Source organism: Mycteria americana, chromosome 13 (assembly GCF_035582795.1).
Source record: "Mycteria americana isolate JAX WOST 10 ecotype Jacksonville Zoo and Gardens chromosome 13, USCA_MyAme_1.0, whole genome shotgun sequence".
Taxonomy (NCBI): Eukaryota; Metazoa; Chordata; class Aves; order Ciconiiformes; family Ciconiidae; genus Mycteria; species Mycteria americana.
The window spans coordinates 18773492-18794233 of record NC_134377.1 but is presented as its reverse complement, the minus strand read 5'-3'; the positions used below and the strand labels follow the sequence as shown (position 1 = coordinate 18794233).

General features: G+C 58.4%; 3 protein-coding genes and 2 gene segments (V, D, J or C); all 5 read left to right on the top strand.

The window, feature by feature from the left end:
• The first annotated feature begins 206 nt into the window (after positions 1–206).
• Positions 207–1789, top strand: CHCHD10 (coiled-coil-helix-coiled-coil-helix domain containing 10). Its single transcript, XM_075516350.1, has 4 exons — positions 207–339; positions 437–620; positions 948–1098; positions 1533–1789. The coding sequence occupies exons 1-4, from the start codon at positions 284–286 to the stop codon at positions 1550–1552; spliced, it is 411 nt and encodes a 136-aa protein (XP_075372465.1). The 5' UTR covers positions 207–283; the 3' UTR covers positions 1553–1789.
• A 4544-nt stretch (positions 1790–6333) lies between these two features.
• Positions 6334–10382, top strand: LOC142416643 (pre-B lymphocyte protein 3-like). Its single transcript, XM_075516427.1, has 2 exons — positions 6334–6570; positions 9666–10382. The coding sequence occupies exons 1-2, from the start codon at positions 6510–6512 to the stop codon at positions 9992–9994; spliced, it is 390 nt and encodes a 129-aa protein (XP_075372542.1). The 5' UTR covers positions 6334–6509; the 3' UTR covers positions 9995–10382.
• A 774-nt stretch (positions 10383–11156) lies between these two features.
• LOC142416376 (vacuolar protein sorting-associated protein 29-like) lies at positions 11157–13620 on the top strand. The gene is made up of 4 exons (XM_075515862.1): positions 11157–11334; positions 11522–11754; positions 12328–12563; positions 13156–13620. The coding sequence occupies exons 1-4, from the start codon at positions 11157–11159 to the stop codon at positions 13271–13273; spliced, it is 765 nt and encodes a 254-aa protein (XP_075371977.1). The 3' UTR covers positions 13274–13620.
• Positions 13621–14603: 983 nt separating this feature from the next.
• On the top strand, positions 14604–15275 carry LOC142416402 (Ig lambda chain V-1 region-like). The segment is given in 2 exon segments: positions 14604–14690; positions 14831–15275. Coding segments are annotated over 2 exon segments (351 nt in total).
• A 2752-nt stretch (positions 15276–18027) lies between these two features.
• Positions 18028–18549, top strand: LOC142416375 (Ig lambda chain V-1 region-like). The segment is given in 2 exon segments: positions 18028–18092; positions 18233–18549. Coding segments are annotated over 2 exon segments (363 nt in total).
• The last annotated feature ends 2193 nt before the right edge of the window (positions 18550–20742 follow it).

Genomic DNA, 20742 nt, shown 5'->3' with positions numbered 1-20742 from the left:
ATCGGGACTGCGATCGGGTCCGGGCCCCGTGGGGCGGGGGCGCCCTCTGGCGGCGGCGGGCGGCGCAAGGCCGGGGCACCGATGTCGCGGGGGTGCAGCGGGAGGTGCCCTGGGCCGCCCTGCCCTTCTCCGCGCATGCGCCCGGCAGACGGAAGGCCCCGCCTTCCGCGGAGGGGCGGGGCTGGCGGCTTCGGCCGCTGCGGCCGAGTATGCGCGCGGCGTCACGTGGCGGCGGCGGCGCCTCTTAAGGCGGCGCGCGGGGCGGGGCGGGCGAGGCGTGGTGATGGCGCGCGGCGGCAGGAGTATGGGGCGCCCCGCGGCGGCAGCGGCCCCCGCCAGGTACCGGGGGCGGCGGCGGGGCCGGGCCGGGCCGGGCCGGGCGCGTCTCTGCCCGCCCCTGCCCGCCCGCCGCTCTCTGACTCGCTCCTCTCCGCAGCCCGGCCCCAGCGGCCCCGGTGCCGGCGGCGCAGCCGGCGCAGCCCGGGCTGATGGCGCAGATGGCGAGCACGGCGGCGGGCGTGGCCGTGGGCTCCGCCGTGGGACACGTCGTGGGCAGCGCCCTCACCGGCGCCTTCAGTGGCGGCTCCTCCGAACCGGCCAAGGCGGCGGCTCCTGCCCAGGTGTGAGCGGGGCCGGGCTGGCGGCGGGCTCCCCCGGCTGGCGTCCTTGTCCCGCCCTTGCGGGGCGGGCCCGGGGCGGGCGGTGGGCTGCGGGACTGGGGGTGAGGAGGTGCGGCGGGAGCTGGGCAGGCGGGGCCCGTCCGGGGGAGCGGGGACCGCCGGCGCTTCCGAGGGCCGCTTGACCCGTGGGGCGGAGGACAGATGCACAAGCGGCCCAAGGTGACGGGGCTGTTCCTGCTGAGAGGCGGTAAGGAGGAGCCGCTGCGTTTGCTGAAGGAGGTGCCTCTGCCCCCAGGCCTCCTTCCCTAACCAGGTCCTTGCCTGCAGGAGCCCAGGCAGCAGCCCGTGCACCAGCAGTCACCCTATGGACCCTGCCACTATGAGATGAAGCAGTTCCTGGAATGTGCTACCAACCAGAGAGACCTGACCTTGTGTGAGGGCTTCAACGAGGCTCTGAAGCAGTGCAAGTATAGCAATGGTGAGTCTGTGCCCTGTCCCCACAGGAGCGCTGGGCAGTGAGGGAACTGCTGCCAGGAGAATACCTGAGAGAAGTTCAAAGGTTGCGGAAGCAATCTGTTGAGGTTATAGTGCCCTTCAAAGCTTTAAATAGGAAGCAGATCTGCCTCTCCTGTGTCCTGGAATGCAGAAGGGAACTGGAAAGGGCAGGAGAAATGATCCTGACTGTGTTGCTGTGAAGGTGAGGAGGCTGTAGGTAGTCTCTTAGAGGTTCCTCTCTTGCTGTGTGGGAAGCCTGCTGCTTTCCCTACTTGATTCTCTAATTCCTGCTGCACCTGTTAAAAGCAGATGACAGTAGTTATGTCTTGATCTGGCCACCTTGGGTAAGAGAGCTTTTATTAACTCCAGCTGCTAGAACATGCACCTAATGCTGAACTTGTGCTTTCTCACCTGTAGGTGTTTCTTCTCTCCTGTGAAGAATCTACCCCCTTGTGGGGAAGAGGAACCTGGTGTAGAGCCTTGCTGCCTGCAGGGAGTAGAAGGATGGACAGGGGGTGAGCTGGAGGGAACACACTGACCAGACAGGAGTCTTTTTTTAGTGGTAATTCACTTCTGGACTAGTAGGGAGGGAAAGGAATGGTTGGACCTGTGGGACTTCAGAATTCATAGTGCTGTATTTATTACAGAGAAATAAAGGAGTTTATTTGGATCTATTGCTTGTCCATGTTCTTTATTTAATTCTCAAGCTAAAATTAAGCTTCCAAAATGTTAATAGTATCAGCCACTTAAAGGACAAGGCACAATTGTTACTTCCTGCAAACAGGAGATGCAGCCTGGCAAGGACTGTGCCTGCATGACTTGGCAAAAGCAGATCCACAGCTGAGCTGAGACTGGGTTGGCTGCACTCCAGGCAGAGGAGGGGCTGGAGAGAGGTAATGGGAGATGTCCTACAGTATTTTCAGCAACAAATTGTTTTTCCATTGATAACCTCTTCCTGAAGAGCTGTTCCAACCCCAGAGCTAAGAAAATATGACCTGTCTGTGTGACTCAGATACAGTTGACTGATCTTACTTAAAAGCCTTAGCAGGTTATGCAACGTTACCAAGGTCACCAGCATCAGGTTAAGTGTGGAGCTGCTTTGCTCTTAGCGTCGCTATAGCAGAACAGTCTGAGTGCTGCCTGCAGACTGGCCTCCAGCAGGAGACCCTGCTCCTCATGTTGGTGTGAAAGAGAATTTTGAGGCTTCAGCTGGAGTTTTAGTGGCACTGCAGTGAAACCATGACACTTCCAGAGGCTTAACCACTGAATTTTCATGGCAGAATTAATCTGTTAACTGCTGACCCCTGGCTGTTGAATATTGGGCAAGTTCTGAGCCCCTTGCCTGGATCTGTGAGGAAATCCAGGTCTAGATGGTGAAAGCTGGCAGTGGATACTGGAGGCTGGTGTTGAAAGTCCTGCCCCTTCTAAATGTCAAGACCTAAATTCTTGGTGGTAGATAATGTCCTGAGCTGTGCCTGGCCTTATCTAGGGTGCCTCATGCTCTCCTGAGAGACAGCCAAGGGAAAAAGTAGATGCCAGAAATTCAAAGCCCAAGGGCTCTGTGTGCTGAGCTGCCCCAGTGTGAGCAGGGAGGAAGCACTGTAATGAAGTTGTTTTAACTAACTCCCTTTAAGAAATAAATACTAGACTGATGTTGGTGTGTGCTGGTCTGGGTGGAGAAGCTGTTAAGGAGAACCATCAGGAGCACCTGCAGCAGGTGTGTGCTGTCTTCTGAGCCATCTTGGCTAAGTGCTAGCAATGCTGCTTCTGCAGATGTGGAGGCTCTGGATGTCTCTTGAACAGCTTTTCCTGGTGACTGCAGTGGACAGTCCCTAGAAGGCCACTGCTAGTGTGGTGATGGTGTTGAAGGCAGACTCATCTAGTGACGCAGGTGCATGTTCCTCTGGTTGCCAATGCAGGTGAGCTGAAAGGAAGTGCAGTTTTTTGTCACTCGGGAGTGCGGGCCATGCCATGGCAATGTGAGTGACCCCTTGAAGCAGGAGGCTGCTGCTTGTGCCTGGCTGTGGTGCTGCATTTGCGTGGTTTGTCAGGGTGCAGCTTTGGACGTGGTAGTGTGAACCTCTGAGAGGAGCAGGGGGATCCCAGGAAGAGGAGCTACATAGCAGAGGATTCTTGCTGAGCTTGGGGTGAGCACCTGGGCAGTATGGCATGGTGGTTGAGCCTTGGTGGTGGCTGTGCTGCATTTGTGACCAGCAATGGGTCTGTTCCTCATCTAGAGGTGCCCTTGAGCTCTGAGCTCTTCTTGCTCTGTGAGGTGGGCCTGGCTGGGGTGCTGGTGAGGGGCTGAGCCCTCTTCCTCAAGGAGCCTCTCCTCCACTGGTCTCTCATCTGGATGTTTGCTGAGAGCTTCTGCAGCCAATCTGCGGAGTGATCCCCTCCAGAGCTGGGTGTTTTCCTTCTGCGTTGGTCAGTTGCCCCTTCGTGTGCTGAGCAATGCTATGCCAACCTGTGACACTACAGCCTGGGAGAGAGACTTCTGGGTTTCCTGATCTTTCCTGTTGTCTTTCCCTCCCAGTTTGTTCCAAGGAAATGTCTCCTCTTTGCTTTGGACCCCTCCAAGCTGGGTGGGCTTGTGCCTGGTGTGGGGTGGGAGGGCAGCAGGTACCTGCTGTCACACTAACTAGGAGGGGTTCTGCAAACCAGCTCTGGCTTCTGCTTGTCCCTTCTCTTTGCTGCCTGGATTCACTTGCTACCCACAGCCATAACAAGTCCTGAAGCTCAGCGTTGTGAGGGGGCATGGTGGAATGCAGAGGGCAGTCCCATGGATGGTGTACAAGGGCTGTGGTGGGGAGAGGAGTCATGCCTGCACCCCCAGCTCCTCTGTGGAGATGGGGTGGGTGCCTGGCTCTTACCTACTAGGTCAGGGTAGTGTTTCCCTAGGTTCTCTAGCAAGGGCTCATAGCAGGTGGCTTCAGAGCTTTCTCCTGCCAGCAGAATGGGAGAAATGGATTGATCTCTCTTCTAGCTGAAAACTGAAGTTGAGATTTGTAATGGGGGCAGGTGGCACTGCCCAGGAAAGGCTCCCCCTCCCCCAGAGCAGCCACCTCAGACAAACACAAGGTTCAGCTCTACCTCCTCATCTGAGCTGGCTTCTGCCTCCTCAGAGCTACTGTGCTGTGTTCAAGTGACTGCTGAATAGAGCCCCTCTCCAAAGCTGCATGTTTGTTTCTAGGAGGTGACAGGGTTTTTCTGGCATGTGGGACAGTTACTTGAAACGGTGTGTGACACACGCCCCCCCTCCCCAAAGCAGACCCTTGGCGCAGAGGCTGAACTGTGCTGTCTCGCCGAGGAGCTTACAGACGACTGATGAGGATGTAGTGTTCCCTTTCCCATAGGTATTTACTGGTGAATTCAGATGCAGGATTTTCCACTTTGCTCAGGTTCATCAGGGTGCCCGTTTCATCCAGAAGATCAATGTAGTCTGGAGGGAGAGAGATGTGGTGAAGAAAATCCAATGTGCCCCTGTGCAGCCAGCATGAGCCTGTGGGGTTTAGAGGTATTTTCCTTGGCAAGTTACACTTTGAAGAGAATCTGTTCAGGTCTAGAGGGGAGGAGGTTTGCTGCCCCTTTACCTGTGTTTTGGGATGATCTGGGATGCCCGTGTGACTTGTTTGTTATCCTCTGCTGCTTCTCTACGGGTGAGTGCCGGTCCCTCTGGTGACTGCTGCTCAGGAGCACTTGCACCTTCAGGCCTGCACTGACACTTCCTCTTCAGGTGAGCCATGAGGATCAGGATGTGGCACTGCAGGTTCACCATCTCTTGGCAGTTGGCTGCAGACAGGGAATGAGACCTGAGGTATGAGTGTGGTCACCCTGAATCCAGTGGCCCTATGGACATGGCAGGAGGCACAGCAGGTGGCTGAGAAGTGCCCACTTCTCAGCAAAAGTTGTGGCCAGCGAAGGTAGAATCCTCATGTGGTCATCAGCAGGGCTTTGAGCTGCCATATTACAGCTGTGTTTGGTGCTGGGACTGCTCCAGGTTAGGAGTGGGGATGAACATTTTGATTTGGGGAAAATGGTTCTGATTCATGAAGTGTCTCTGTCCTTCAACTTCATTTCATCAAACATGAGTAGGAAAAAGCAGTGAACCCTGGACCTTGCTGGTCCCCTTCCACAAACTTGTCCTGGTCACAAGGGGGAAGAGCTGGAGATTGCGGCTGAGTCACCAGGGGACACTTTGGCTGTGAAGTCTCACCAAGTTTTGTCATGACAGAAATCCCCAGGGCTGACGCACATCAGTAGTCAGAGCTGGGGATCCAATTCAAATAGCACAGGGAGCAAAGGCTTAGGACCATGTGTGTCTGGTGGCTTCAGCTGCAAGTGTCTGGGGTCAGGCAAAGGCTCTCAGCCAACTGGGCAAGGCCAGGACAGGGTCTGCTTGTTTCCTCCCACCAGCCACAGATATTGGCTCTCTGAAGCCATGGGCCAGGATTTGAGCCAGGGAACCCTTCCCGCACAGCCAGGAGCAGAGGAGCTGTGCTGGCAGCTGTCACTTCTGCCCCGTGGCTCTTCTGGTTGTGTCTAGATAAGCAGAGTCCCCTCCAGTGATTCCCCAGAGCTGCAAGGCTGGGAATGCATCCTTGCCTCCTGCCCTGCAATTAACTTAGCTCTGCTGGGATGGCTTTCCTCCATGATTCATTGTGTAGGGGTTAAAGATCTCCCTTTTTTTAAACAGATGAGGCAAAAGATGCTGATGTGCCCTGGCAGAGCTCTCCTGCCCTGTTCCCTAACCACTGGGCATTGCTGTGTATCAAGGTGCCATGTCCCTCCCTGCCCCTCATGGGGCCACCACCTGGTGGTGTGAAGATGGTCCAGGTGACCAGCTGGCCCCCAGAGCTGAGACAAAGCTGGTGCTTTCCCCATGTACCTCCATATCTCACTGTAACAAATGTGGTGCTTAGCATGCTTCTCCCAGAGCTGCTCTCCTCTGGCAGGGGCCCAGGTCTGTGATGTGGGGGCTGCTCGTGCTGGCTGCTGACCTGCAGGCAGTGGGGATGACAAAGTGCCTGATGGTAATGGTGTTAGCTGCTGGAGAGCCCAGGGGAGTGCCTGTGTTTCCAGCTGATGCTGTTGTGGTTTCAGCAGCCAGGTTTCCTGGCCAGTGCAGATTCCTGAGCCTCCTGCAGCTGGGAAGTGGGGGGGGGGGGTAGAGCAGGGACTGGGCTAAACAACAGCCTGTTGGGAAGGCTGCCTGCTCTGTGTGGTCCCAGCTGCTCTGAATTTCAGATTTTTGCAGTCTTGTGGTGTTTCCTCCCCCCCCATTTGTCCTGCAGCTCGTCTGGGCTGTGATGGTGGCAGATCTGCCCACCCTGCTCCTAGCTGAGGCCAGCGCTGCTGCAAGGGCAGCCACCGTCTCCTCTGTGAGATGGTCAGATGCCACTGGAAAAACCTTCATCGGGACCCTGCCTGCTCTGGTCCTACTCTGGAGCAAGAGGTAGTGGCTTCGCAGCCCAGGAGGAGCTGTGGGCAGTTGTCAGGACAGCAGCTGTACCTGCACCGGAAAGCAGGAGGAAGCCACAGGGCTTAGCAGCAAATGTGGGGTGGTGCAGCATTAAGTTCTGGTCCGTGTTTTGCCCTGGCCTGACAGTGGTAGCTGTGCTTGGTCAGTGATGTGCCAATCTGGGATAAAATCTGCTTCGTTTGGGTGAGTTCCTTCTGTTCACTGAGCACCTCTCATACCTCACACAGGACGGAATAAAGCTGGCAGAACAGGGTGAGCGTGAGGCTGGGCTTGTACCTGCTCTTGCACTTTGCACTGCTGGCTACTTTCCTGCACCCCTGGGCTGTCAGAGTGATGAGCATGGTTTATCCACCAGCTGCATCTTCCATTTGGTGCATGAATGTTGTTGGACAAGTGATCCTGCAGCAGTGCTTAGGAGGCCCTGTAGCATCACCCCCTTTTCCTGTGGAGATGCTGAGATATATGGATGAAATCATGTCCCTGGGCTGGTCAGCAGATGTGGAGGACCTGAATGGTGGGAACCAGTAACAGTGCTGATGTACTGCACTTCCAGTGCTTACTGCTCTGTGGACAAATTCCCTTTCTCCAAAATGCCCCTCCTTGCATGAGGAGGTGATTTCCTTCTGCCTTGGTGGGTCTTTGTTTCACAGTCTCTGTCTAATCCATGGACTTGATCTGCTCAGGGCTTGGTGACAGGGTGTATGTGTGACACTCCTCACCTAGGACACACATGCAGGGTGACTCATGTTCACCTTGTTACCACCTTGCAGAGTTTGGGGAGTGCTGGTGAGCAACAGCTGGAGCTGTGTCTGCAGCATGCTCATACCTGCATGGGCTCGGAGCCCTGGCTGCATGAAACACAAGCTGCTGATATGCTGCAATGGCAGGGCTTCACAAGGCCAGAAGACATCCAAGGCAAAGCCCTAGCTTTGAATGGGCTTTGGAGCTGGTCTTGTGCAGCCGTTGCTGCCTGCTGTAGGCTGGCTCTAATAAGCCTGATACAGCAGGTTTGCCTGGAGGGGCACAGGCGGGACACAGCCAGGCTTCACCGCGTGTGCAGGGCCTGCTGTATGGCACCTATATGCTCCATATCCTCCTGGCAGGTGTGCAACGGCCCTTGCTGTCCTCCTGTACTGCAGCAGCCCCTGCAGCCCAGCTGTGCAAGGTGCTGTACAGTCCCATCAGGTCTAACTGGCACCTTGTTACTTCATGGCACTGCAAGTGCGGACCCTGGGATGCACTCCGTGGCATCTGTGTTATAGCTGCTCTGATGGTCCCAGTCACTGCCTTTCACTGTCATTTTCCCCTCACTGCTCCCAAGGGAGGCTGTGTCACAGTAAATTGGGCAAGGTTGTGCGGGTAACTGCTTTTGTTAGACCAACTGATAGAGAATGCGGAAAAAATACACGAGCCGTTGGGTGCACCAGCCCTTGTTCAGAGCACTGCAGCGTGGCACAGCAAAGCAGGTGTCCAGCTTGCTGCATCACATCCTTGGATGATGGTAGTGCTTCCTCTTCAGGATCTGCCTGTGCCAGAGAGACGGTGCTGGGGTGTTTTAACAAAGCAAGGGCTCTGCCTCAGCGCTCTGTTTTCCCTCACACCCAGAGCATGCGCAGGGCAGTCATGTCAGGAACAACCTGCAAACACCTTTGGCTTGGGGACACCTTGGGAGCAGGGCTGGGTGCTGCAGAGGGGAGGGAAGGGGCCATCCCCACATGGTGATGTCGCAGGGGGCTGAGCCTGCCTGTGGAGGGCAGGCGGTGCTGGTTATGGGACGCTGCGAAGTGCCTGCTGACCACCCTGTTGTGAAGGAGTGCCATGGGCTGGCGGCTGGAGGGTGCAGAGATGTGCTGGGGGGAGGCCAGCCCTTGACTGTGGCTGGCTGTGTAATGTGGCATCTCTGGGCCCTGTGATGGGTGTTACAGAAAGGAGAGGCTTTACGCCCAGTGAGTCTGGCAGCCTTTTGCTGTAACAGTCTGCTGTCTTTCCGCACAAGGCACCAGCTGTGCTGCAGCCGTATCTGGCTGCGCTGGCTCCCTTGGGAAATGCCTTCTGGCAGGTGACTTCAGTAGCCACCCCCGTGTGTTTGCCAGTGGCTGCTGTTTCTGAGGCAGCCCTGGTAAAGAGGCAGCGCTCTGGGCACCGTCGGCAGCTCCAAGCCCGTGGTGCGGGGCAGTCATTCTTGTCACAGCGATGGAGCTGCGTGAGGAAGGGAGCAGCAACTTTCCTTGTATTGCTCCTGCCATGAGACAGCTGCCGGGGGGCTCTGGCACGTCCTGTCTTTCATTCTCCCTGGTGGCAGCAGAGCCAGCAGCCTGCTGCTACCACAGGGCATCCTTGGCATGGTGTGGCTCAGGCTCCTGGCCTCCTGCACACCTCGTGGCAGAGGGCCCGAGGCAAAAGGTCTGAGTGTAAGACCACAGGGAAACCTCTCTGCTCCTCCCATCAGAGAGGAGAGATGGTCAGTGATGCCTCCCCACCATACCCCAGTGCCTGGGGCAGAGGGTGATGGGGTGGGCTGTGCACGCATCTGTACACCTGGAGGAAATGTCCTAGCCTGGGGTGAAGGTGGGCGGTGGGTCGCAATGCTCAGCTCTCGCCCCACTGCTTCGAGCCCCCTCCCTGAAGCCCAGCTGCAGCAAAGCGGGGAGCTGGAGTCCCCAAGCCCCCTGTGTCATTTACATACGCCTCACTGGCGCCAGCGGCACAGCAACCTGCGTTCGCGTAGCACCGCAGACCCTCTCTGAAACAGCCTCCCTTCCCCTGCTTCCTGCCATGGCCCTGGGCTTCGTAGTCCTGCTCCTGGTGGGGACGGTGAGGACAGGTAAGGGTGGTGTGCCTGAGCTAGCTGCTGTCTGGGGGGCACTGCGGGGTGGCAGGCAGGACTGGGCTGTACGAGGGGGATGTTAGTCTGAGTAGGCCATTCTGCTCCAGGGCTGTGTGGTGTGATGAGCAGGATGGAGGTTGGGTAATGGGGTTGCCTCAAGGGAGCAGCGGGACATTTTGGGGCCGAGGGTGATGGGGGACATGGCTCAGGCCATCAGTAACTGCATCCTTGGTGCACGCAGCTTCCAGGGCTCAGCCCATGCTGACCCAGCCATCCTCCGTGTCGGTGCTACCCGGGCAGACTGCTCGGCTGTCATGCACCCTGAGCCCCCAGTACAATATCAGTGAGTTTGGCATCTCCTGGTACCAGCAGCGCCTGGGGCACTCCCTGAGATATCTGCTCTATTACAACTCCGAGCAAGACAAGCACAAGCCTGCCAAGATTCCCGACCGCTTCTCTGCTACCAAAGACCTTGCCAGCAATGCCTGCATCCTCATCATCGCATCCATCCGCCATGAAGACAACGGCAACTATTACTGCTCCCTGCCACATGCCTTCAACTGGTTTTAGAAACAGGGAACAAAAGCTTTCTGCATTTTCCCTTGCAACCCTGATGCAAAGCCCTGAACAGGGAGAATGGCAGTCCTAAGAGGAATGGAAAAAGACCCTCCTGCGTGCTTGAGCAAGCCCAGCAGTACTGCGTTGTGCTGTGAGGTGCAGCAACCTCCTCTTTGACCCCAGAAGTCCCCCAAGAAGCATTAGACAGCCTGACACGGTGTGAGACCTGCCAGGGCTCAGCCCAGGAATGCACAGGAGCAGGGACCTCCTGCTGCGGTGGGAGGACGGAGAGCTCTGCCATGGCCTGGCTTTCCTGGGCTCTTCCAGCACTTGGCACAACGCAGGCTTGATGCCGGCTTGGGCTTGCGCACAGTTTGGCTCACCTGATAATAAAGGTTAATCCTTAGCCACGCGGCTTGTGTCATGTATGTGGTGTCCAAAGGAGCCCCTGGGCATCTCTCTGCAGGGATGGCACCGTGCCCTGGGGTACCTGAGTTAGGAGGGCAAGTCAAAGGCGCTATGGCTGGAGTTTGGTGGGATCTCTTGGGCCTGGATGGAGCCTGTGTCACCCACCCTGGCAGAGCCCATCTTCCTCAGAGAGATGGAGACCCCCACCGCAGTGCCCTGCCCACGGGGAGATCTGTCCCCACGCCGTAGGGACCTGTCCCCTTCTGGAGCACCCTCAATGCCTCCTCACGGCCCCCAACGCCTCCCCCCCGCCCCCGCCTCCCTTCACCCCTCGTCTCCCCATGCCCCCTCACAGCCCCAGCGCCCCCCATAGCTTCTGAGGGGAAAAGGACACGTTTAACCACACGGGCACTTGCGGACACTTTATATGAACATTATCACACAGAAAGATAATGCATTTTTCCACGAAAATGCCACAGATTTCGTTAAAAACACGGGGGGGGGGGGGGGGGGGGGGGAGGGGAGGCGGAAATACGCCAAACCGTTTTGCACCCCAGCACCGGCGACGGCCGTGCCTCCGCCCTGCGCATGCTCAGCACTGCGGGCACGCACAGGGGCGGGCGTTAGGGCCCTTCCACACGGGCCGGCATCACGTGGGGAGCTCCTGGCGCTGCCATTGGCTTGGGGGAGGAGAAAAAGAGGCGCGTCACTTCCTGGTTACGGCAGTGAGTGTCAGAGTAACGCGGTGGCTGGAGCTGCGAGCGGGATGGTGAGCGGCAGCCGAGCTTCCCTACCCCGTCCCGCTGCCGGGCTGGGGGAGCGGCCCCGAGCCCGTAGGCTCAGCGTGGGGCGGCTGCTTGGCCCGGTTCGCCCCGTTGCGGCGGCGCCCGCCGCCTTGGTCTCCCACGGGCAGCGCAGTCCCTCACCTCCGGCTCCATGCGGGAGTGAGAGCGCCTGGCTCTCTCCCCGGGGGGGAGCAGGCTGGGCTGTCTGTGCGGGGCAGCTCGGGCATGCTGAGGGGTTGTTTCCTCAAAGCTGAATCTGAAAGAAAGCCCTGCTGTGCCTGTAACGATTCGCCAGACTTTGTGAACGCCCTGGAGTAGCAAAAAGGTTTTGTGCTGTTCTGTTAAGTAACCTGGGTTAAAACTCTCTCTTTCCTCCTGCTGTGTGCAAAATTGGTGTTAGTATTAGGGGACCTTCACGTCCCACACCGCTGCAGTGGTCTACCGGTGAAGTTCAAGAAGCTGCTGGTTCCAGGAAAGATTCAGCACATCTTGTGTACAGGAAACCTCTGCACAAAGGAGAGCCAGGACTACCTGAGGACTCTGGCTGGGGACATCCATGTTGTTAGGGGGGACTCTGAGGTAATGTTCTTGCTGCTGTCAATTCCTCAGCCGACCTGTCTGCATGCTGTGGTTGTCTCAATGAAGCCTGGGGAGTACTTCAGCATTAGCAATTCCTGAGCTGTAATCCACCAGGATAGGAAGTGGGGATGAGTAAGACTGAAGAAACAAAATTATTTTCTAGACCCGTCTTGTTGCACTTGCAACAGGGAGGACTGGGTGCAAGGGTTAATAAATGCCCTTGATTCATATGAACCCTGGCACAAGTCTGTGACTGCTGTGAGGCTGGTGGAGTCCCCCAGCTGGCTGTGTAGTTGCAGGAACTGGGGGCTTGTGTGTGTGTTTATTTACTGTTGGGTAGCCTTGAGGCTCCCGATCTCTGTGCAGTTCCAGTCTGGTGCAAATTCCCCGCTCTTTGCTCTGCAGTTGCTCTTGCTGGGGTGTGGTACAAGCATCCAGTGGGTCCACGCATTGAAAGAGGCCTTGTGCGCTCGAATAGCAAAAAGAGGGTTTGTGTCTTGGAATGTAGGAACCTGCATTGTGTAGGTGAGGGGTCTTTGGCTGATTTATAGGCTGTGCCTTTCTCCTTCTCAGAGCCTGAATTATCCTGAAGAGAAGGTTGTAACTGTTGGGCAGTTCAGAATAGGGCTGATTCACGGCCATCAAGTTATTCCTTGGGGTGACGTGGCCAGCCTGGCACTGCTGCAGAGGCAGCTGGATGTGGACATTCTCATCTCGGGACACACACACAAATTTGAAGCATTTGAACATGAAAACAAATTCTACATCAATCCAGGATCAGCTACAGGAGCCTACAGTGCTTTGGAAAGGTGAGTGAGGGGGGCCCTGAGCTGCCCAGCATAGCAGAGCCCATAGGTGTTACCTGAAATGTGTGCATTCACCTGAGTGTCTGGCCTCCGTGCTGCAGAGCACTGGCGAGGTGCTGTGAGGAGCAAGAGGCCAGCTCTCTCCTTTCCTGGGGAGTGCCGTGGGGCTCCCTCGCCACCAGGGTTTTACTCAGCCCACGTGTTGGGCGTGACAGGCTGGCACTGGTGTGTCTGGGGCTGCTTCCTGGGCCCGGAGGGGGGTGAGTTGCAGCAGCTTCTTGAAGTCGTTTTGCTTTCTGGTGTCTTGCCAGAAGCTGCGTGCTAATATTTTGTAGGAAATCCGACTTCTGAAGGCACTGCCAGCTAAAATGTCTGAGCCTGACACGACTCAGGCTGTTTCGTAGCCTCGAGGGCTGCTCTAGGCTAAGTGCAACTCTGCCTGAGATGCTGTTGTCAGTGCCTGCAAATGGCAGTGTTTCCCAGATCCCTGCAGCCCTTGGCAACCACGCATATTGGAATACATAAGCATAAGGTATGTTAACAGCAAGAAGTGTAAGCTAATTGGGAAGATCAACGAAGTATGTTTTCTTTCCAGGAACATCATCCCTTCATTTGTACTGATGGATATCCAGGCTTCCACAGTTGTGGCTTATGTATACCAACTAATTGAGGATGATGTGAAAGTAGAAAGAATTGAGTTCAAGAAGTACTGAATCATGTTCAGACCTGCGTATTGACTTGTCACCGCCTTTCATTCCTTTTCTTTCCAGTTAAGTTGAAGTGGAGGCAGGCCACGGGGTGGGGGGGGGGGGGTGCTGCTGCTGCTGCTGCAGTGTGTTGGACTGTAAAGCAGCCACAACACTTTATTGCTTGTGAGCTTGTAAAATAACGTTAGTGTTGGTTCCCAACCAGAACTTGAAGCAGAAGAAACTGCTGATTAAGAGAAAGAGGCCTGTGGAAAATATCCTGTGTCTAAGGAGGAACTGCCGTGTTCCTGGCCTCAGGGAGTCACAGGGCTTGGCATTGAACCTCTTCTCTAAAACGGATATAGAATAATAAATCCCTGTCTTCACGTGTCTGCGTCCTATTCTGCCTTATGCTTCTAAAAGGTGAAGGGGGGCTGGAATTTGGTGTGGGGAGGCTCTGAGGGCTGAAAGGAGGCTGCTGTTTGCTTCCTGAGACGCAGCCCTGACACACTTCAGGATCTGTCGGAGACGCCCAAGGACTCTAACTGCTGTGGCAGACCCATCCCACCTCCTGCTTAGGAGCAGCACGGAAAGGCAGAGGCAGGTCGGGAAGGGGGGTGAGGAGAGCGGTGCGTGAGGCTGGGCGCCTGCCCTCGTGCCGCAGAGGGAGCGGAGGCCGGAGCGCTGCTCCTCGTCCCCGCGTCGGTGCTGCCGGAGCAGTCCCGGCCGCTGGCCCGGCAGCTCTCGCAGCAGCAGCCTGCAGTGGGGGTGCGCTGCGGGCAGGGGGTGCTGGCGCGGCGCTGCGGGCTTGTGCTGGGCCGGCCGCGGGTGCGGAGCCCCGCGGAGAAGCGCCCGCGGCGGGAGGGGGAGGGGAAGGGGAGCGCGGCTGGAGCGGCTGTGCTGCCGCAGAGGGACGCTCGGTGGGTGCGTGGGTGACGCCAGGGTCGCAGGCCGGGCTCGGGCGGCTGCAGGGGACGCGTCAGCAAGGCAGGGTAGAAAAGCGTTTCTGCCGTCCCTTGGCACGTGTCTTGGCTAGGGCCGTATTTACCAAAACCAGCGTCCGGGACAGCTTGGGGCAGGACGCCTCGATGCAGCTGGTCGCAGTCTTGTGGCTCCTGAGAGAAACCCGGTGGTGGTGCCCCGGTGTGAAGCAGGACCTGCTTTTGGCAGCTGGGTGGCCCAGGGAGCAGGCAGCCCGGAGCGATCTCGGTGCCTTTGGTGGGCCAGAGACGTGCTTGCAGTGGGCAGGGGGAGCACTGGGACAGGAGCCGCCAGTGAGCCTTGGGGGCCACATTTCCACAGAGGGGCCGTGCCTGAGCAGGCGGGAGCTTAAGAGGGAGTCGGGGTCCACGGCACAGCCCCATTGGTGTGGGGACACAGAGCTGGTGGGATCGCGCCATGGCCTGGGCCCCTCTCCTCCTCGCGGTGCTCGCCCACGGCTCAGGTGCCCTGGCCAGACTCGCTGCACCCGACCGGGGCCTTTGGGCACAGGGGTCCCATCCCCGTCCCGCTGCCCGGGGAGGGCTGTGCTCCTGGGGCACTGGCTGATCCCCATCTTCTCCCCTCTCTCCTCTCCCTCTCCAGGTTCCCTGGTCCAGGCAGCGCTGACTCAGCCGCCCTCGGTGTCAGCGAACCCAGGACAAACCGTCACGATCACCTGCTCCGGGGTTAGCAGCAGCAGCAGCTATGCTGGCTGGTACCAGCAGAAGGTCCCTGGCAGTGCCCCTGTCACTGTGATCTATGAGAGCAGCAAGAGACCCTCGGGCATCCCTTCGCAATTCTCCGGATCCTTGTCTGGCTCCACGGCCACGTTAACCATCAATGGGGTCCAAGCCGAGGACGAGGCTGTCTATTACTGTGGTAGCAGGGACAGCAGCAATGCTGGTTAGGGCCATGGTGATGCTGAGGATAGTTTTTTCCCTCCTGTTTGTTCCTATGCCTCCCCTGCGTGGGGAAGAGCTGCAGAGGGTAGGCAGTTGGCGCCCTTTTGCACTTGCACCTGTTCTGGCTCTGCCTTTGCAGGGTTTTGTCTACATCTCTGTCCTGATGCCACCTCCCCGTGGTGCTCCCCGTGCAGTGTCAGTGTGTGGTGCTGAGCACCTCCTTTCCTTGCCCCAGGGACCTGCAAGCGATGGTTCGTGGGGCAGTAGTGCCATGCCGCTGGGCGGGGGGGAGCTTCTGTCCCTGTTGTGTCTGAGAGTCTTTCCATGGACGTGCGCAGAGGTGGGGTTTGGCGGAATCCTTGGGCTGGGTGGGGACCCATTGGCTCTGGGAGGGTCTGTCCATTGCAGGGCTATGCTGTAAGCTGCCAAGGCACTCTGTCCCCCCTTCCCATTCACCCCCAAGCACTCTGGGCCTGCGCTGCATTTGAGGACGTTCCTGACCCATCCCAAGGGGTGTAGAGGAGCCCAAGAGCCAGAGCCCATGTGCCCTGGGTGCTTCATGCTGCTGTGAGGACAGGAGGTTGTGTGGGAAGAGGGTGTTACCTGGGGCACATTTGATCTTGGAAAGGCCCCAGTGGAGCGCACGCTGCCTCCTTAGGCAGCCCCCCATCTCTGGTCTCCATGGTGGTGCCTCTCACCTCCACCATGCTGTGCTGGAGATGTTCCCATTCCCTCTGTCACACATCATCTCCCCACGCAGCTTCTCACCGACTGGGGACCCCTTGCCCTGGAGTCCCTGGCTGCTGGCCTGGACGTGGCCCCATTTGGGGCATGGGCAGGGGTGTCTCCAGACTGCTGCAAACGCTGTGTGCCCATGACAGGCTGTGCCCCTGGGCTACTCGGGATGAGGAGTGCCCCGAGGGGCAGCCGGCAGGGAGAGGATCCAGGCTGCGGCTACAGCCACCCGTCAGTGTGTGCCCGGGCTTGGGGCTGCACCCAGGGTGTCCCATCTATGTCCCTGCAGGCAGAGGAGTCCCGTCACTGTCCCGCTGCCCGGGGAGGGCTGTGCTCCTGGGGCACTGGCTGACCCCCGACTTCTCCCCTCTCTCCTCTCCCTCTCCAGGTTCCCTGGTCCAGGCAGCGCTGACTCAGCCGCCCTCGGTGTCAGCGAACCCAGGACAAACCGTCACGATCACCTGCTCTGGGGGCAGCAGCAGCTACTATGGCTGGCACCAGCAGAGGGTCCCTGGCAGTGCCCCTGTCACTGTGATCTACGCTAATGACAAGAGACCCTCGGGCATCCCTTCGCGATTTTCCGGATCCCAGTCCGGCTCCACGGGCACGTTAACCATCAGTGGGGTCCAAGCCGAGGACGAGGCTGACTATTACTGTGGCTCCCAGGACAGCAGTGCTGATCAGCATCCAGGTGCCCCACAGGGTGGCCATGGTTGGGTGCTCTGGGTTGACCATTACTGTCTGCTGTGCGTGGGTGGCAGCGGTCCTGCTGGTGGTGCTGGAGGATGTGGGATTGGCACAGCTCCTGGTAGTGCAGACCTGCGGTGTGGCTGGTTGCTCCTGCCTGCAACATGTCTTATCCTGTGCCTGGTCCTGTGGTGCAGAGAAGCTGGGAGAAACCCTGTTGTTATCTCTGGGCATCCCGCTCTGGTCCCTGGGCTCCCTGCCAGTTCAGGGCAGATGCCCACCGTCCTCTGGTGACAGCAACTGTGCCTAAGGGCCCTATGTCTGTGTGAGAGGCTCTCCCTTGTGAGCACGGGGTGCCTTGGGCAGGGTGCCATGCAGAAGCTGTGAAGGTTGTGGCAGGGGCTGGAGGAGTCTCTGGACTTGGAAGCTGTGGTAGGGGTGAGGGACAGCGGGACAGCATGAGCAGAGTCCTGTGCTGGGCTCTGCTCTCATTTCCTCCCATGCAGTCCCTGAGGGCCTTCTCGTCCCCACATGGTGTCAGTGCGGCCCCGCGCCACAGTCCCGAGGTTCACAGGGCAGGCAGGAGGCAGAGGGGCTGGGGACAGCCACGTGCCAGTGTGTAACACCCTGGCGCAGGGCAGTCCCAGCAGACCCCTTTGGAGGCTGCTGTGGCCTGCGCTGTCGGCAGGTAGCAGAGCGGCTGCCCCTGGCCGGACAAGTGTGGGAGGATGCTACATGCACTTGATTGGTATGGACTCCAGCCCAAGTCTATGCGTGGTTGCTGTGAAGCTGCTGGAGACCCCCAGCTCACTTTGTAGTTGGAGGACTGGGGGGTTGTGTTTCTTTACGGTTGGGTAGCCTTGACGCTCCTGGTCTCCGTGTGGTTCCAGTCCCCTTCAAAATGCCAGTTCTCTGCTCTGCAGTTCTCTGCTCTGCCATTCTCTTGTGGCACTTAACAGAGGCCCAGTCGTGGCATCATTGTTTGAAGCAGGACCTGGTTTTCCCAGCTCCTCTGTCACTGCCGCTGAGCAGCGTAGGGGTAGCACGGCCACCCAGGGACCAGCAAGCACCGAGCATAGTCGGGAGCTCCAGAGCAGGCAGATGAGTCCACGTGCCAAGGTGGGGCTGTCCCCTGCCCTGTGCACAGGAGTTCCCGGTGCAGCGAGGCCACAGTCCTCCTGCGCAGAGACAGGCACTGGGTGGGCCCTGGCTGAGCTCAGAGCTCAGCAGCCCTCGGTGTCTCAACACTTCTCAGTGTTGGAGAAGGAGCAGGTAACCAGGCAGCAGGCAGCCCAGAGCGATCTCGGTGCCTTTGGTGGGCCAGAGACGTGCCTGCAGTGGGCAGGGGGAGCACTGGGACAGGAGCCGCCAGTGAGCCTTGGGGGCCACATTTCCACAGAGGGGCCGTGCCTGAGCAGGCGGGAGCTTAAGAGGGAGTCGGGGTCCACGGCACAGCCCCATTGGTGTGGGGACACAGAGCTGGTGGGATCGCGCCATGGCCTGGGCCCCTCTCCTCCTCGCGGTGCTCGCCCACGGCTCAGGTGCCCTGGCCAGACTCGCTGCACCCGACCGGGGCCTTTGGGCACAGGGGTCCCATCCCCGTCCCGCTGCCCGGGGAGGGCTGTGCTCCTGGGGCACTGGCTGATCCCCATCTTCTCCCCTCTCTCCTCTCCCTCTCCAGGTTCCCTGGTCCAGGCAGCGCTGACTCAGCCGCCCTCGGTGTCAGCGAACCTAGGACAAACCGTCACGATCACCTGCTCCGGGGTTAGCAGCAGCAGCTGTGCTTATGCTGGCTGGTACCAGCAGAAGGTCCCTGGCAGTGCCCCTGTCACTGTGATCTACAATAACGACAAGAGACCCTCGGGCATCCCTTCGCGATTCTCCGGATCCTTGTCCGGCTCCACGGCCACGTTAACCATCAATGGGGTCCAAGCCGAGGACGAGGCTGTCTATTACTGTGGTGGCTTGGACAGCAGCAGCAGCTATGGTATCTGGTGATATTGAGTAATACGAAGTGAGACACGGACTCCAAAAGCAGAGGAAGGTTTTTCGGCCCTCCTTCAACCTGGCTGAGCAGAGTTGTGGCTGTGGGGCTGAGGCAGGTTCCTGTCCCCTGCGCACAACCATGGCTGTGAATGTCCTCCCTTTCGTGTCCCAGAGAACTGCAGGTTCTGTTGGTCTCCCACCTGCCTGGGGAGCATTGTCCTTGTCCCTACAAAATTCACAGCGTGGCCTTGTCTGCCACCCCACTGCCTCTTACTACTGATGACCATGTCCTCCTGCTGTTGACAGAGCTGCTTCTGTGCTGGGGTGTGTTGTGCTGACCTCTGCTCCCCAAATTTACCCGTGACTGTGGTTGTGTTCATTCTCCTCTGACTGTGACATTCCCCGTCCCGCTGCCCGGGGAGGGCTGTGCTCCTGGGGCACTGGCTGATCCCCATCTTCTCCCCTCTCTCCTCTCCCTCTCCAGGTTCCCTGGTCCAGGCAGCGCTGACTCAGCCGCCCTCGGTGTCAGCGAACCCAGAACAAACCGTCACGATCACCTGCTCTGGGAGTAGTGGCAGCTACTATGGCTGGTTCCAGCAGAAGGTCCCTGGCAGTGGCCCTGTCACTGTGATCTACGATAACACCAACAGACCCTCGGGCATCCCTTCGCGATTCTCCGGATCCACATCTGGCTCCACGGCCACGTTAACCATCAGTGGGGTCCAAGCCGAGGACGAGGCTGTCTATTACTGTGGTAGCTACGACGGCAGCAGTGCTGGTCACGGCCATGGTGATGCTGATATTATCTTTTTCCCTCCTGTTCATTGCTACGCCTTCCTCTGCATGGGGAAGAGCTGCGGAGAGTAGGCAGTTCACACCCTTCGGGCTTGCGGCTCCTCCGGCTCTTACTTTGCAGGCTTTTGTCTGCATCTCTGTTCTGATGCCACCTGCCCTCTGGTGCCCATGCTGTGCTGGAAATGTCCCCATTCCCTCTGTCACACATCATCTCCCCACGCAGCTTCTCACCGACTGGGGACCCCTTGCCCTGGAGTCCCTGGCTGCTGGCCTGGACGTGGCCCCATTTGGGGCATGGGCAGGGGTGTCTCCAGACTGCTGCAAACGCTGTGTGCCCATGACAGGCTGTGCCCCTGGGCTACTCGGGATGAGGAGTGCCCCGAGGGGCAGCCGGCAGGGAGAGGATCCAGGCTGCGGCTACAGCCACCCGTCAGTGTGTGCCCGGGCTTGGGGCTGCACCCAGGGTGTCCCATCTATGTCCCTGCAGGCAGAGGAGTCCCGTCACTGTCCCGCTGCCCGGGGAGGGCTGTGCTCCTGGGGCACTGGCTGATCCCCATCTTCTCCCCTCTCTCCTCTCCCTCTCCAGGTTCCCTGGTCCAGGCAGCGCTGACTCAGCCGCCCTCGGTGTCAGCGAACCCAGAACAAACCGTCACGATCACCTGCTCCGGGCTTAGCAGCAGCAGCTATGCTGGCTGGTACCAGCAGAAGACACCTGGCAGTGGCCCTGTCACTGTGATCTACTACAACGACAAGAGACCCTCAGGCATCCCTTCGCGATTCTCCGGATCCTTGTCTGGCTCCACGGGCACGTTAACCATCAGTGGGGTCCAAGCTGAGGACGAGGCTGTCTATTACTGTGGTAGCTACGAAAGCAGCAGCTATACTGGTGTCACAGTGACACGAAGCAATGGGGAAGTGGTACATAAACCTCCCGCCACCGCAGGGGCCAGTTAGGGGGGTCTGCTGTCCCCGTTTGATGCTGGAGCAGGTCCCCACCATGGCCCTGCCCTTGCTGCCCTGCGCTGCAGGTGGCTGTGCCTGGTGTCCCGGCTCGGCTGCCCCGTAGAGCCCCAGGTCTGTGCCTGTCCTTTGTCTTTTGTGGAGGCGAGTGCATAGGACAGGACAGGACAGGATAGGGTAGGGTAGGACAGGATAGGATGGGATAGGATAGGAAAGAATATTTCCATTGGAAGGGACCTACAACAATCATATAGTTGAATTGCCTGACGACTTCAGGGCTGACCAGAAGGTAAAGCCTGTTCTTAAGGGCAGTGTCCAAATGCTTCTGTAACACTGACAGGCTTGGGGCATCGACCACCTCTCTAGGAAGACTATTCCAGTGTTTGACCACCCTCTTGGTAAAGAAATGCTGGGATGACCCCCAGCTGCCCTGTCCCTGCCCCACACGGC

Bases quoted from the DNA above. Each gene is read 5' to 3' on its own strand.
- CHCHD10 (XM_075516350.1), top strand. From the start codon at position 284: ATGGCGCGCGGCGGCAGGAGTATGGGGCGCCCCGCGGCGGCAGCGGCC. The intron at 340-436 runs GTACCGGGGGCG...TCCTCTCCGCAG, and splicing joins GCGGCAGCGGCCCCCGCCAG to CCCGGCCCCAGCGGCCCCGG. The intron at 1,099-1,532 runs GTGAGTCTGTGC...TCTCACCTGTAG, and splicing joins GCAGTGCAAGTATAGCAATG to GTGTTTCTTCTCTCCTGTGA.
- LOC142416643 (XM_075516427.1), top strand. From the start codon at position 6,510: ATGCCACTGGAAAAACCTTCATCGGGACCCTGCCTGCTCTGGTCCTAC. The intron at 6,571-9,665 runs GTAGTGGCTTCG...TGGTGCACGCAG, and splicing joins GTCCTACTCTGGAGCAAGAG to CTTCCAGGGCTCAGCCCATG.
- LOC142416376 (XM_075515862.1), top strand. From the start codon at position 11,157: ATGGTGAGCGGCAGCCGAGCTTCCCTACCCCGTCCCGCTGCCGGGCTG. The intron at 11,335-11,521 runs GTGAGAGCGCCT...TGTTCTGTTAAG, and splicing joins ACCTCCGGCTCCATGCGGGA to TAACCTGGGTTAAAACTCTC. The intron at 12,564-13,155 runs GTGAGTGAGGGG...TTTTCTTTCCAG, and splicing joins GCCTACAGTGCTTTGGAAAG to GAACATCATCCCTTCATTTG.